This window comes from Dendropsophus ebraccatus, chromosome 8 (genome assembly GCF_027789765.1).
Source record: "Dendropsophus ebraccatus isolate aDenEbr1 chromosome 8, aDenEbr1.pat, whole genome shotgun sequence".
Lineage (NCBI taxonomy): Eukaryota > Metazoa > Chordata > Amphibia > Anura > Hylidae > Dendropsophus > Dendropsophus ebraccatus.
In genome coordinates, this window is record NC_091461.1 from 100,960,260 (window position 1) to 100,975,543 (window position 15,284).

At 48.2% G+C, this 15,284-nt stretch overlaps 1 protein-coding gene across 3 annotated transcripts; it reads right to left on the reverse strand.

Moving 5' to 3' along the window:
- Positions 1–240: 240 nt before the first annotated feature.
- On the reverse strand, positions 241–9,173 carry PRDX1 (peroxiredoxin 1). 3 transcript variants are annotated; one of them, XM_069981248.1, is made up of 6 exons: positions 9,068–9,173; positions 5,119–5,235; positions 4,613–4,766; positions 4,084–4,206; positions 3,693–3,823; positions 241–535 (listed from the first exon to the last, which is right to left on the reverse strand). In XM_069981248.1, the coding sequence occupies exons 2-6, from the start codon at positions 5,222–5,224 to the stop codon at positions 450–452; spliced, it is 600 nt and encodes a 199-aa protein (XP_069837349.1). In that variant the 5' UTR covers positions 5,225–5,235; positions 9,068–9,173; the 3' UTR covers positions 241–449. The 3 variants fall into 3 exon arrangements, with proteins under 3 accessions (XP_069837349.1, XP_069837347.1, XP_069837348.1); XM_069981246.1 differs by lacking the exon at positions 241–535 and adding an exon at positions 1,889–1,992; XM_069981247.1 differs by lacking the exons at positions 241–535; positions 9,068–9,173 and adding exons at positions 1,889–1,992; positions 5,944–6,039.
- Positions 9,174–15,284: the final 6,111 nt, after the last annotated feature.

A 15,284-nucleotide genomic window follows, 5' to 3' on the forward strand; every position in this document is an offset into this window, starting at 1 on the left:
TATATATATATATACACACATATACATATATATATACATATATACATACACACACACACACACACACACACACACATTTATTCCCTGTGATGAGGAGACACCATCTTACCACGGGCCTGTGTTATTTTTGGCAGTGTGGAAACAATAATTTTCCTGCCACATTTTATATCCTGAGGGAAGTCACACCAGGGGTATGTCCCCAGACTGACTCGGCGCGACCACATGACCACACACACCAGCTCATTCCCAAGAGAACTTTAATTGGTTTTTACAAAAATTGTCAGTCAGCAACCAGGAATGTTACAGAGACCACCACCTGCAAGCAGGCGCTGGGGCTGCGACGGCCACCATCTTCTACACCAGGGTCAGCATTACAAAACAGTCCTAAATACGTTAAACTTTCTATACAAGACTGATGCTCCAACTACGACGGGCAGCAGCGACGGCCTTTACTTCTGCTTGGAGAAGTACTCCTTACTCTTCTGGACGTCGGGCTTGATGGTGTCACTTCCGGGCTTCCATCCGGCCGGGCAGACTGCAAGAGATGAGAGGGCAGAGGTTACAATAGAGCTGCAATCAGACTCTTAAGAATTAAAGGGCTGGAGCAGATGTAAATAAAGCTGAATAGACATAGTGAGAAGTTCTGCAACTTTCTATTGGATCACATCACCATGTAGGATCTCTGCTTGCTGGAAGGTTTCCATTCACCAAGGTGCTGAAAATCTGTACAGACCTTACACATGCTAGGAGTTAGTTTTACAAAATCTAGACAACCCTCTGAGCCGGGATCAATGCAAATTGACAGGACAGATGTGAATTACTGTGTTCAGTGGGCTGTCTGGACTGGAAACACCTAAAGCTTCTTACAGCTGAAGATTTAAGGGGCTAGAGAATGCAGAACATCTCACTATATAAAAGCTGCTTTATTTACATAGGACTGCTGGGCCAGCAGATCTGTGGGTAACATGCCAGGAATTAAAACTGATCAGAACGATTTTTCCTACAATCCAGTTGTCAGGTCTCCTGGCAGCTCCTGTGATCATGGCAATGGTGATCCTTCTATGGAGGTGGGTGGACCAGAGGACTGGAGGGAATAGGGCACATATCTAGAATATATCATATATTGTGCATCATGTAATTGTTCTGCCCATCCTGGCCCTCTAGAGGCAGCAGAGAGACTTTACTGATGACTTCCATGGGTGCCATCCACAGGGGCCCCCAACAGTCTAGTATAGGTTGCTCTATAGATAGGAGATGACAGGAGTGAAGACAACTTCTCGCCTACTCCCATGTGGGCCAGCACAGGGGGGAGTATGAGTGTAGCAGTCTTCTGCACTCCTGTCAGGGGGTGGGAAGGCTGCACTTCTATTGGGGAATCTGTGCACGGATCGTGTGAATGAGGCCATAAGTCCAGGCTCTTTACCCCATTATCTAAACTGAATACAATATCACTTCTCAGCTGAAAACAGGACTGGCTGTGCTTATTTACCACCAGCAAAAGGACATTCTGAAATCAGTGAGGAAGTGGCGGAATCTCCAGCAGAGCCCCGGACGACGCTTGAAATTCCGTCTGCCCCATTGATTCAATGGGATGTCTTGTGTACCTACGCCAAAGAACTGACACCTCAATTCTTTGGGTGGAGAATGAGAAATCCCATTAAAACAATGGGATAGGGTTAATTTCAAGTGGCGTCCGCAACGTGGACTGCTTGAAATTCCGCCACTTTTACTCAGCCTGAACGGGCCCTTAATCTGAAGAGCCCATTAGAGAGACATCTACAATAGATGACCCTTGTATATTTGCCCGATTCAGAGACTAGCTGTTCATATGGAAACAGCTCTTGCTATACTCCTTACCCCCCGGGTGCCAGGAGAGGCAGAACAGGCACAAGATGGGTCATTGTCAGGCATATATGCTCCGCCTCTGATTAGCAGCTGTTACCCCATCAGTGTGTTTGTCCACTGCAGCGCACACCCCGGGATCTGGAGGATCTGGAAAATCAGAAAAAGATTCTGGCGGATCTGAGATGCAGGCTACACCTGGAAAGAGCTGTGTGTGTCCTAGTGAGTCACACCCTAGTGAGTCACACTCCCTCAAACAAGCCAAAGAGTGTGGGAGGTGGTGTAAAAGTGACTTATACTTACCAGATATTATAAGGGTCCGGGCCCTATTCCACCGGACGATTATCGTTCGCATAATCGTTAACGATCTTAAAAGACCGCTATTGCAAAAAAACCTGAAAACGTTCACTCATTTCCAAGGAACGATAATCGTTACTTATGATCGTAGTTGCGATCGTTTTTTCTTCGCTACTGTGTTCGTATCTACTGCGAACGACGTCTTATTCAATGCAAACGATTTGCGAACGAGCAATGATAAAAATAGGTCCAGGTCTTATAAGCGATCAACGATTTCTCGTCCGGTCATTAGTTGTTAACTGCATTTCAACCGAACAATTATCGTTTGGATTCGAATGATTTAACGATAATTGTCCGGTGGAATAGGGCCCTAAAAGGTCAGTAGGAATAATGGGGGAGATCAAACATGATGTAAAGTGAAACTGCCTCAGATCAGATTCCACCTTTCATTTTTCAGAGTGTGAGGAATGAAAAGTGGAATCTGATTGGTTGCTAGGGGCAACTGAGCCAGTTTCACTTTACACCATGTTTGATAAATCTCCCCCAGTGTGTGTAACATCTATGCTTGTTGTCAATAAATTGAGACTGATCAGGAACAGGTCTCTGAACATCTGCAGAAAGTCAAGTTGTTCCATGCAGTGACAAAGATTCTAGTCTGACAGCAAGCAGAGATCTTGTAAATGGTCAGAGATGACTACAATATCTTAAATGATTAGAGGCCCTATTACACAATCGTTTAAAAGTTATAGTCTTTCAACATGTCGGTTGAAAAATTATGGTTGATCGGTCACAGATCGTTCGAATATCCGTTTGTCTAATAAGTCATTCACAGATAAAACCTGCTGTGTGGGTTGTCCTGAGGAACAATTAGTGACCACATAACGCAAAGAGTGATCGTTCATAACAGCAATTAGTGAATGCAGGGTCACTCAAAGCGCCAGTTCTCACGATCGATATGGCGAATCTTAACACGATCGATTTTAATCGCTACATGTAATAGGACCTTAACCCTTTCACTGTCCCTTATTCTGTATCACTGCACTGGGCAAAGTCTCTTGACCACAGTAAGATCAGGGAGAAGGAAAGCAGAAGACATTTGGGCAATGGTGTACTCTAGAAGAACGTCTGTAAGGGCCCTATTCCACCGGACGATTATCGTTCAAATCTAAACGATAAACGTTAGTTTGAATAGCAGTTAACGACTGAACGAGAAATTGTTGATCGTTCAATAAGACCTGGACCTATTTTTATCGTTGCTCGTTCGCATTGAATAAGACATCGTTCGGTCTATTGCAGTAGTGACGACAAGACGACCGCAAGAACGATCATAAGTAAAGATTCTTTCCATGTAAATGGTTGAGCGATTCAGGACTTTCGTAATAGCGGTTGTTTGGATAGTTTATCGTTAACAATTATGCGAACGATAGTAGTCCCGTGGAATAGGGCCCTAAGGATAACATCCTAGGACTCTTCTTGAGAGCAGGAGGCACAAACCTCATCTGGGAGGTAATGTGTCAGGTGTTTACATCGGAGACTGGATATGGAGCACTCACCTTCACCGTACTTGTCTGTGTGCTGGAAGGCCTGGACCAGCCTCAGGGTCTCATCCACAGAACGGCCCACCGGGAGGTCATTGATTGTGATCTGCCGTAGGATTCCTTTATCATCCACAATGAAGAGGCCTCTGAACAAAATCAGGAAAACAGGTAAAGTCATTTATAAATTAACTCCTTAAGATCTGCCACAGTTGGGTCCTCAGTAGTACACAGCACAGCAACAGATGTACACCAATGTTATCAAATTTGCAGCAGGTGTAGAACTACCATTTCCGTCAAATACTGCTATGGCATGCTGGGAGTAAAAGTTTTTTTAACAGGGGAACCCTGGTGTATGCTTCCTAGTCACAGCTGCTGCAGAACATACAGCACTCAACAAGCTTCTCACCTGAAGGAGATTCCCTCGTCCTCCTTGAGGACACCATAGTCCTGAGAGATTGTGCGCAGTGTGTCAGCTACCAAGGGGATCTTCATTGGGCCCAATCCGCCTTCCTTCCGGGAAAGGTTGGTCCTGAGAAGCAGAAGTGCAGAAGGGTTAAAGGGGTTCAACCAGCACTATGGTGAGATTATACAAGGGGCAGCAGTAAGACACAGCCACACACCACATAGTCCTGCAGTCATCTGCTCAGAACTCACATGCTGCTGCTTGCTGTCAGTAAATTGAAGCCCTGAGCATGGCAAAGACTGCAAGGCTCCCTCAGTTGTGCAATTGTATTAAATTCTCTGAGCTGATCACAGCCAGTCCGATCACTCTACACTGATACATTGTAACAACTGCCCAGCTGTTAGATATATGGGACAGGAAGGAGTTTCCAGTCAGTGAATATACAATGCATCCATTTTGCTGAGACCTTGAGGGAACTGAAACAAAGTCTCAGGAAGTAACAGAGCAGGGAGAAGGGGCAGAAGGAACCTACCAGGCCAGGTGACAGAAGTGCGAGTCCACAGATGCCCCTATCACCTCACAGTTCAGCTTCTTAAACTCCTCCACACGGTCGCTGAAGGCAATGATCTCCGTGGGGCAGACGAAGGTGAAGTCCAAGGGGTAGAAGAAGAACACTACATACTTTCCTGCAGGTAGAAGAGAACAGTCAGTGACTGAAATAATCTGACCACCAGGGGGCGCCATCTGCAAGATACAGAGCTCAGCACCAACTAGAGTCCCTTGTTAAAAAAAAAAAAAAAAAAAAAGTTAATATCTAATTTATTCCAAAAACAAGCACCACCCTTGTGCTCAGGTTGTGTGTGGTATTACAACTCTGCTTCATTCACTTTGATGAAATGGGATTATGAGAGTTGTAGCTATGCAACAGCCGAGAGGCACGAGACTTTCCTTACAGATTGGGTGGTGTACTGGTCACCCCACCCAACAATTGCGCAAGTCTCCGCTGATAACTCATTAAACACTTTACGAGCCACGCACCTCTGTAGTCAGACAGCTTCAGGTCTTTGAAATCTCCTCCGGGCATTACAGCCTTTGCAGTGAAGTCAGGGGCAAGTTTACCGATCTTGGCGTTTCCGGCAGACATGATGGTTCAGTCTAGAAAGACAATAGAGAATCCAGTCAGTAATTCTTTCCCACAGTCACAGGATTCATCTTCATTAACTAAAACCACAAACGGTAACTTCATTAGATTAATAGAGATCATGTGACCCAGGGCTGAACACAGCGAGAATGCAAGGAATCTGCAGCTACAGGATTTAAAGGGTTGGCTTACAAAGTGGATGAAGAGGAGACCCCCCCCCCCCCCCCCGGTACCAAAGTTTGAACCATTTTTGGAAGTGGCTGCGTTCTTCCAATCCTGAATGAAGCCTACAAGCCACTGAATCCCAGTCTGGGGCCGGACACATCACAAGCCGGAAACAGCCAGAATACGCCATAACATGAGCTCAGGGGCTGCAGCGCTCTGCAACTTATTAAAACTAGAGGAGCTGCAAATATTACATGTGACCATCAGATAAACAGAAGGCAGAGGATTATACGGAAGTCTCCGGCACAATCTGGAATGTGCGGATAATATCCTGTACTTGTGCCTCCGCATACTGATGTTCTGCTGGGGAAGGGAGAGTTATGGGTCATTTATATAGGGCCCCCGGAAATATACTCATCCACAGGAACGACAACCCTGACAGCCGCCACAGCCAACCCCCTACACCCGGAAAGTTCTACGTATTTATACCCCAGTTATTGGTGACAGTCCCTCCCAGGACCACCCCCACCCCCTAGATTTGTAGTGTCACCCCTTGCCTGGCTCCTCCATCACCAGAATCTGTAACAATTCGGAAATCGGAGCTTCCCAGTACAGACACAGCGGAGTCCAGGATCTATCAGCAGTGAAGAGTCACAGGGACCACGGTCAGAACAGACCCCCGCAGCATCATTGTTCCTGCCGCACTTGAAGTCATTCATTAACCTGATCTTATGGTCAAGGTTCACGTCTTCCACCTGTATACGTCCAAGCATCAATAACCACCTACTGCGTTCCAAAGGGCGAGCGCCATCAAACTCTGACCCGGGCGTACCAGTCAGCAGGGGCACACTCACCAACCCATAGCAACAATGGGAAAAAAAAAAATAATAATCTATGTGCAAGGTAAAGCCCATATTACACATAGGGATTATCGTTTAAAGATGCGCTATAAGGATCGATCGCTAGTGAAAACTAGTGATAGTGGCAAACAACTCTGAGGTTATAACGTTCACAGATTAGGGTTATGAACGATTGTTTTACATCGTTTAACGGACGCTCATCTTTCCTCAGGATAACCCACATGTTTTATCAGCGAATGACAGATTACAGGAACAATCGGCGAACTACCAACGTTAATTTTTAAAAATGTTTGATCGTTGGGCGTCATTACACGGACAGATAATCACTCATTTTCGATTGTTATATCGAGTTTTTAAACGATAATCGCTCCGTGTAATAGGGCTTTAACACTCCGCTGCTCTCCTATCACTTATGATGTTTAGACCTCCGCTTGCTGTTTCTGAATGAGACATTGCATTTTTTCTGTCGCTGTGTAAGCGGGAATAGGTCAAACATTGTGCTGACCGTATACGTACACCCCGCACAGCGATGAAGAGGAAGCAGCGGCCGCATGAGAGTTACAGAAACATACACATCCTATGGAAGCCCCATACATGTCTACGGCCACGAGTGCAGAGAGTGAACAGGATGCCATCAGGGTGGGCTTCATTCTCCGTGACATTCCCTGACAGCAAGCAGAGGTGTGAAGGTTTCCCTTTGTTTCCATTGTCCAAATCCAATTACATAACGTAATAAATAAAATGGAATTTAAGAACCCCGCCTTTTCAACCGATTCACTAATCTGAGAAGCCGCCGCTTGTCACGTCAGATGAGAACGCCGTGAGAAAGTTTTAGGAATGGCGGCTCATTGAAGAGAATTATTGTAAACCCATAATCCTCCTCTGCAACTATTACTGGGACTGCCGACTCCAGATTCTATTACTAATAGTCAAGAAGGGAAATGATCTGGAGGTCACAGAACCAAATATAATCCGATACAACGTAACAGAACTGAGGGTAGTCTATAGACAGTAATATATATTTATAATACAACATAACTGAACTGAGGGTAGTCTATAGACAGTAATATATTTATAATACAACATAACTGAACTGAGGGTAGTCTATAGACAATACTACTGTATATAATTTGATACAACGTAACAGAACTGAGCTGGGTTAATACACACACTATACACAAGTGACAGCATCAACCTCTCATTCTGTATAAGACTTCCACACAACCGGACACACTATCAGTCAGCTATTCGCAGTCCAAGCGCTCCGCTGACCCCACCGCCTCCTCCTGCCAAATCCAGGTCATCAGCATCCGTGCATCCAGAGCCAGGAGCAGAGCCTGATAGAGTGCTGGGTCCTCCCTGTCCAGGACCGGCCCCTGACACACACACTATACAGAGGCCAGGGCTCCCTAATACACAGAGGCCAAGCCAAGCCCCCCCCCCCCCCCAAATACACACACTATACAGAGGCCAGGGCTCCCTAATACACAGAGGCCAAGCCAAGCCAAGCCCCCCCCCCCCCAAATACACACACTATACAGAGGCCAGGGCTCCCTAATACACAGAGGCCAAGCCAAGCCCCCCCCCCCCCCAAATACACACACTATACAGAGGCCAGGGCTCCCTAATACACAGAGGCCAAGCCAAGCCCCCCCCCCCCCAAATACACACACACACTATACAGAGGCCAGGGCTCCCTAATACACAGAGGCCAAGCCAAGCCCCCCCCCCCCCCCCCCAAATACACACACACACTATACAGAGGCCAGGGCTCCCTAATACACAGAGGCCAGGCCAGGCCAGGCCAGGCCAGGCCAAGCCAAGCCCCCCCCACCCCCCCCCCCCCCAAAATACACACACTATACAGAGGCCAGGGCCTTGAATATACAGACAATACAATACACAGGCACCACATTCCACCACAATCTGATCCTTCCATCCCCACTTATCAGCCATGTAAGGGACTGTGACCCTGGACATTTCAGCCATCTTTTTTCCTTACAGAAGGTTTGTATTAATCATAATTTACCCTTTCATCAGAAGCTCTGAGGGGAGCCCAGCCGAAGCATGGCAGAGGTGCCCAGTGGTTGGCATAAAGTGGGAACAATACATTGTGACTGTCACATTGATCTCATACTGACCACACACAGACATCAGCCAGGCCCCTGCATGAGCCCGGCCTGGCCCAAAGATTCTGGGGGCAAGAACTGGTAACAAAGAATCCATCTGCCCACTATACCCATTGTACACACTATATACACACACACCATACCCACACACACATTATATAAACCGTACCCACTATACCCACACATTATATACACTATATACACAGCATACCCACACATTATATACACTATATAAAGGTGAAGGGTGAAGTCCTGTTGTGGATCCAGATTCTGCCACATAGGAGGATTAGTCTTCAGGTTTATAGGAGACAAATCCGGCTGCACATTGTTCCTGGTGAGAAACATCCCGGAGACTACAACTCCCAGCATCTCCCCATCTCCTCCTGCTATACAGCCCCCTCCCCGGCACAGTATATAGTGTATGAGGAGCAGGACAGGTCAGGGATGAGGATGATTGACAGCTGTCAGTGACCCCGCGGCTGCCGGTCACTCGGGGGGAGGAGGGGGGAGCAGCCGGTGCAGGAATCTGAGATGAAGTCACCGGAGCCGCCGCCTCCTCCTCCTCCGTGCCCAGACAGGTGAGAGGGCTTACACCGGGGACAGGCCGAGAACCGGGGAGCAGAGTCACGTGGGTCAAGTTCAAGGACACGACCCCCCCTCCCGCCATCCTGTGGCCCCGGGCGGTCACTCACTGTGTGGTGCAGGTTCCGGTCTCTGTCGGTGCAGCAGGCGGGAGGAGAAGCGGCGGGAGCTCCTTATATCCTGCTGATGCCTGGCCCCGCCCCGGAGCCCCGCCCCATCTGCAGAGCATCACTCCTCCTCCCTGCAGAGTAGTCACTGCTCCAGCTAAATAACAACTCTGCTGCCCCAGCCACAGAGCATCTCACCCTCCTCCAACTGCTGCAGAGCATCTCACCCTCCTCCACCTGCTGCAGAGCATCTTACCCTCCTCCACCTTCTGCAGAGCATCTCACCCTCCTCCACCTGCTGCAGAGCATCTCACCCTCCTCCACCTGCTGCAGAGCATCTTACCCTCCTCCACCTGCTGCAGAGCAGCTCACCCTCCTCCACCTTCTGCAGAGCATCTCACCCTCCTCCACCTGCTGCAGAGCATCTCACCCTCCTTCACCTGCTGCACAGCATCTCACCCTCCTCCACCTGCTGCAGAGCGTCTCACCCTCCTCCAGCTTCTGCAGAGCGTCTCACCCTCCTCTCACCCTCCTTCACCTGCTGCACAGCATCTCACCATCCTCCACCTGCTGCAGAGCGTCTCACCCTCCTCCAGCTTCTGCAGAGCATCTCACCCTCCTCCACCTGCTGCAGAGCATCTCACCCCCTCTATTTGCTGCACAGGATCTCACCTCCTTCTATCTGTTGCAGAGCATCTCACCCCTCTATATGCTGCAGAGCATCTCACCCTCATCCACCTGCTGCAGAGCGTCTCACCCCCTTTATCTGCTGCAGAGCATCTCACCCTGCTCCACCTGCTGTTCAGCATCTCACCCTACTCCACCTGCTGTAAAGCATCTCACCCCCTTCTATCTTCTGCAGAGCATCTCACCCTCTTTATATGCTGCAGAGCATTTCACCCTCCTCCGCCTGCTGCAGAGCATCTCCCCTCTGTCTGCTACAGAGAGTCTTACCCTCTCCCACCTGCCGCTAAGCATCTTACCCACTCTATTTTCTGAAGAACACCTCGCTGCCCCTCCGCCTGCTGCAGAGCATCTCACCTCTCTATCTGCCACAGAATGTACCTTCTGTACAGCATCTCACCCCTCTGTCTTCTGCAGAACATCTCACCTTCCTCCATCTGCTACGGAAAACCTCACTAACTTTATGCAGAGTATCTTACCTCTATCTTCTGCACAGCAACTCACATCCTCTCCCTAATGCGCATTATCTCTTTTCCACTTGCTGCAGAGCATCTCATGGTCCTCTTCCTGCTGCAAAGCATCCTATCATCCTCTACTAACTACAGGGCATCTCCCTAGCCTCTACCTGCTGCAGAGTATCTCACCCTCTTCTATTCTGCTACTGAGCATCTCACCCTCCTCCACCTGCTGCAGACCATTGCTGCTGTTCTGCAAAGCATCTCTCCCCTATGGGGGCTTTATATAAAGCAGTGTTTGCTGTGTGGTCTGGAGAATTTTAGCAACATTTTTTTATCTTGATACAACTGACTATTGATTATTACATGATGCCACATTACCCCCAACCCCACTGTAGAACATCTGTCCTTTCCCTCATACCTGCAGAGCATCTCACCTATTATGCCTCTGCTGTGACTGTTTGGTGGTCCTCATCACGCTGTAATGAATAGGGATGCTACTAATGTGCAGACATGGAATAATAGTCATGACCCCCTGATGACTGTGGTAGGTCGGCCACACCTGCTGCTGTAGAAATGGTTAACAGGGACATCCCTGGTGGGGCTAAAGTGATATAAAAGTTAAATGGGGCTCGATCCACCAATGTGTGTGTGGGGGGGGGGGTTGACCCCCTAACCCAAATTTGCTGTCCTCCAGAGAAATTGCATGATATGTGACTCCTCTTATAATGCTCCAGTACTGATATAACCTATTGATACATTGCACCATATATGATATCAGCCTCTCCTCTTATAATGCTCCAATACTGATATAACCTCCACAGAAATCATATGTCACTGATATCAGGTGCTCCTCTCATAACGCTCCAGTACTGGTATAATCTATAGATACATTACATGATACATGACTGATATCAGCCGCTCTTCTTATAATGCTCCAGTACTGATATAACCTTCAGATAGATTACGTGATGTGTGACTGTTATCAGCCGCTCCTCTTATAAAGCTCCAGTACTGATATAACCTCCAGATACATTACATCATATATGACTGATATCAGCCTCTCCTCTTATAATGCTCCAGTACTGATATAACCTCCAGATACATTACATCATATATGACTGATATCAGCCTCTCCTCTTATAATGCTCCAGTACTGATATAACCTCCAGATACATTACATCATATATGACTGATATCAGCCTCTCCTCTTATAATGCTCCAGTACTGATATAACCTCCAGATACATTACATCATATATGACTGATATCAGCCTCTCCTCTTATAATGCTCCAGTACTGATATAACCTCCAGATACATTACATCATATATGACTGATATCAGCCTCTCCTCTTATAATGCTCCAGTACTGATATAACCTCCAGATACATTACATCATATATGACTGATATCAGCCTCTCCTCTTATAATGCTCCAGTACTGATATAACCTCCAGATACATTACATCATATATGACTGATATCAGCCTCTCCTCTTATAATGCTCCAGCACTGATATAAACTCCACAGAAATCATATGTCACTAATATCAGGTGCTCCTCTTATAACGCTCCAGTACTGGTATAATCTATAGATACATTACATGATACATGACTGATATCAGCCACTCTTCTTATAATGCTCCAGTACTGATATAACCTTCAGATAGATTACGTGATGTGTGACTGTTATCAGCCGCTCCTCTTATAAAGCTCCAGTACTGATATAACCTGCAGACATTACATCATATATGACTGATATCAGCCACTTCTCTTATGACGCTCCAGTATGGCTATAACCTCCACAGAAATTATATGACTGATATCAGCCGGTCTTCTTATAACGCTCCAGTACTGATATAACCTCCAGAGACATTACATAATATGTGACTGATATCCTGCTCCTGTTATAACGCTCCAGCACTGATATAACCTATAGATACATTATATCATATGTGACTGATATCAGCCACTGCTCTTATAATGCTCCAGCACTGATATAACCTCGAGATGTTTACAGGGTTAGTGGCCCTTTAAGAAAACGTGATGAGTCAGACTTCTTGGTAACTTAGCTGCTTTCATCCTCAGCGGTTCCATAACTAACTCATTCATTCTCTTCAAGGAAGTAGGATGAGGGGGCGCATGAAGTCTCCCCACCCCCACTACTACTACCCCAATCCTCTCTTTCCCTGGTGGTAATGTATAAAATAGCAGATACCCTATAGATTCTCCATTAATAAATCAGTGACAAAGCACAAGCCACACGCTGGGATTGTTAGAAGTGAGTGTCAGCTCTTGTGGCGAGTGCGGTGTCATGCAGTATATGGTTTCCCCGTCTCGCTTCTTCCTCAGGGAAGTCCCCCCCCTCCTCATCCTCGTCTTCCTCTCAGGCCTGCGCAGGCAGCATGACTTGGCACTTTGCTGCAGCCTCCAGGACTCGCTCCCCAGGACCTCACAGATATTTCCTCTATTACATAATCCAGATCATCACTGCAACTTTTCTAGAGCTGATCCTGTACCTGCTGCGGCCTGTGCCGCCAGGAGAAGAGCGGATAAACCTGTTCTGTCTGATTATAAGAAAATCATTTCCTGGTTGTAGATCAGGAGACATGAGAGATACATGCAAGTAAAACAACACATTACACAGCTCCGCATCACCAAAGCAAGATGGAGGGGGAGCTGTGTTAGGACCAGGAACAAGATAATGTGCTGTGTATTAGGAATGGGATGTGGAGCCATGTGATGGACTAGGAATGAGATGGAAACCATGCTGTGTTCTAGGAATGAGATGGGGAGCAATGCGATGGACTAGGAATGAGATGGGGAGCCATGCTGGGGACTAGGAATGAGATGGGGAGCCATGCTGTGTACTAGAAATAAGATGGGGAGCCGTGCTGGGGACTAGGAATGAGATGGGGAGCAATGCGATGGACTAGGAATGAGATGGGGAGCCATGCTGGGGACTAGGAATGAGATGGGAGCCATGCTGGGGACTAGGAATGAGATGGGAGCCATGCTGGGGACTAGGAATGAGATGGGGAGCAATGCGATGGACTAGGAATGAGATGGGGAGCCATGCTGGGGACTAGGAATGAGATGGGGAGCAATGCGATGGACTAGGAATGAGATGGGGAGCCATGCTGGGGACTAGGAATGAGATGGGAGCCATGCTGGGGACTAGGAATGAGATGGGGAGCCATGCTGTGTACTAGGAATAAGATGGGGAGCCATGCTGGGGACTAGGAATGAGATGGGGAGCCATGCTGGGGACTAGGAATGAGATGGGGAGCAATGTGATGGACTAGGAATGAGATGAGGAGCCATGCTGGGGACTAGGAATGAGATGGGAGCCATGCTGGGGACTAGGAATGAGATGGGGAGCCATGCTGTGTACTAGGAATAAGATGGGGAGCCATGCTGGGGACTAGGAATGAGATGGGGAGCCATGCTGTGTACTAGGAATAAGATGGGGAGCCGTGCTGGGGACTAGGAATGAGATGGGGAGCAATGCGATGGACTAGGAATGAGATGGGGAGCCATGCTGGGGACTAGGAATGAGATGGGGAGCCATGTTGTGTACTAGGAATAAGATGGGGAGCCGTGCTGGGGACTAGGAATGAGATGGGGAGCAATGCGATGGACTAGGAATGAGATGGGGAGCCATGCTGGGGACTAGGAATGAGATGGGAGCCATGCTGGGGACTAGGAATGAGATGGGGAGCCATGCTGTGTACTAGGAATAAGATGGGGAGCCATGCTGGGGACTAGAATGAGATGGGGAGCAATGCGATGGACTAGGAATGAGATGGGGAGCCATGCTGGGGACTAGGAATGAGATGGGGAGCAATGCGATGGACTAGGAATGAGATGGGGAGCCATGCTGGGGACTAGGAATGAGATGGGAGCCATGCTGGGGACTAGGAATGAGATGGGGAGCCATGCTGTGTACTAGGAATAAGATGGGGAGCCATGCTGGGGACTAGGAATGAGATGGGGAGCAATGCGATGGACTAGGAATGAGATGGGGAGCCATGCTGGGGACTAGGAATGAGATGGGGAGCCATGCTGTGTACTAGGAATAAGATGAGGAGCCATGCTGGGGACTAGGAATGAGATGGGAGCCATGCTGGGGACTAGGAATGCGATGTGGAGCCATGCTGTGTACTAGGAATAAGATGGGGAGCCATGCTGGGGACTAGGAATGAGATGGGGAGCAATGCGATGGACTAGGAATGAGATGAGGAGCCATGCTGGGGACTAGGAATGAGATGGGAGCCATGCTGGGGACTAGGAATGAGATGGGAGCCATGCTGGGGACTAGGAATGAGATGGGGAGCCATGCTGTGTACTAGGAATAAGATGGGGAGCCATGCAGGGGACTAGAATGAGATGGGGAGCAATGCGATGGACTAGGAATGAGATGGGGAGCCATGCTGGGGACTAGGAATGAGATGGGGAGCAATGCGATGGACTAGGAATGAGATGGGGAGCCATGCTGGGGACTAGGAATGAGATGGGAGCCATGCTGGGGACTAGGAATGAGATGGGGAGCCATGCTGTGTACTAGGAATAAGATGGGGAGCCATGCTGGGGACTAGGAATGAGATGGGGAGCAATGCGATGGACTAGGAATGAGATGGGAGCCATGCTGTGTACTAGGAATAAGATGGGGAGCCATGCTGGGGACTAGGAATGAGATGGGGAGCCATGCTGTGTATTAGGAATGAGATGGGGAGCCATGCTGTGTACTAGGAATAAGATGGGGAGCCGTGCTGTGTATTAGGAATGAGATGGGAGCCATGCTGGGGACTAGGAAGGAGATGGGGAGCCATGCTGTGTACTAGGAATGAGATGGGAGCCATGCTGGGGACTAGGAAGGAGATGGGGAGCCATGCTGTGTACTAGGAATGAGATGGGAAGCCATGCTTGGGACTAGGAAGGAGATGGGGAGCCATGCTGTGTACTAGGAAGGAGATGGGGAGCCATGCTGTGTACTAGGAAGGAGATGGGGAGCCATGCTGTGTACTAGGAATGAGATGGGGAGCCATGCTGGGGACTAGGAATGAGATGGGGAGCCATGCTG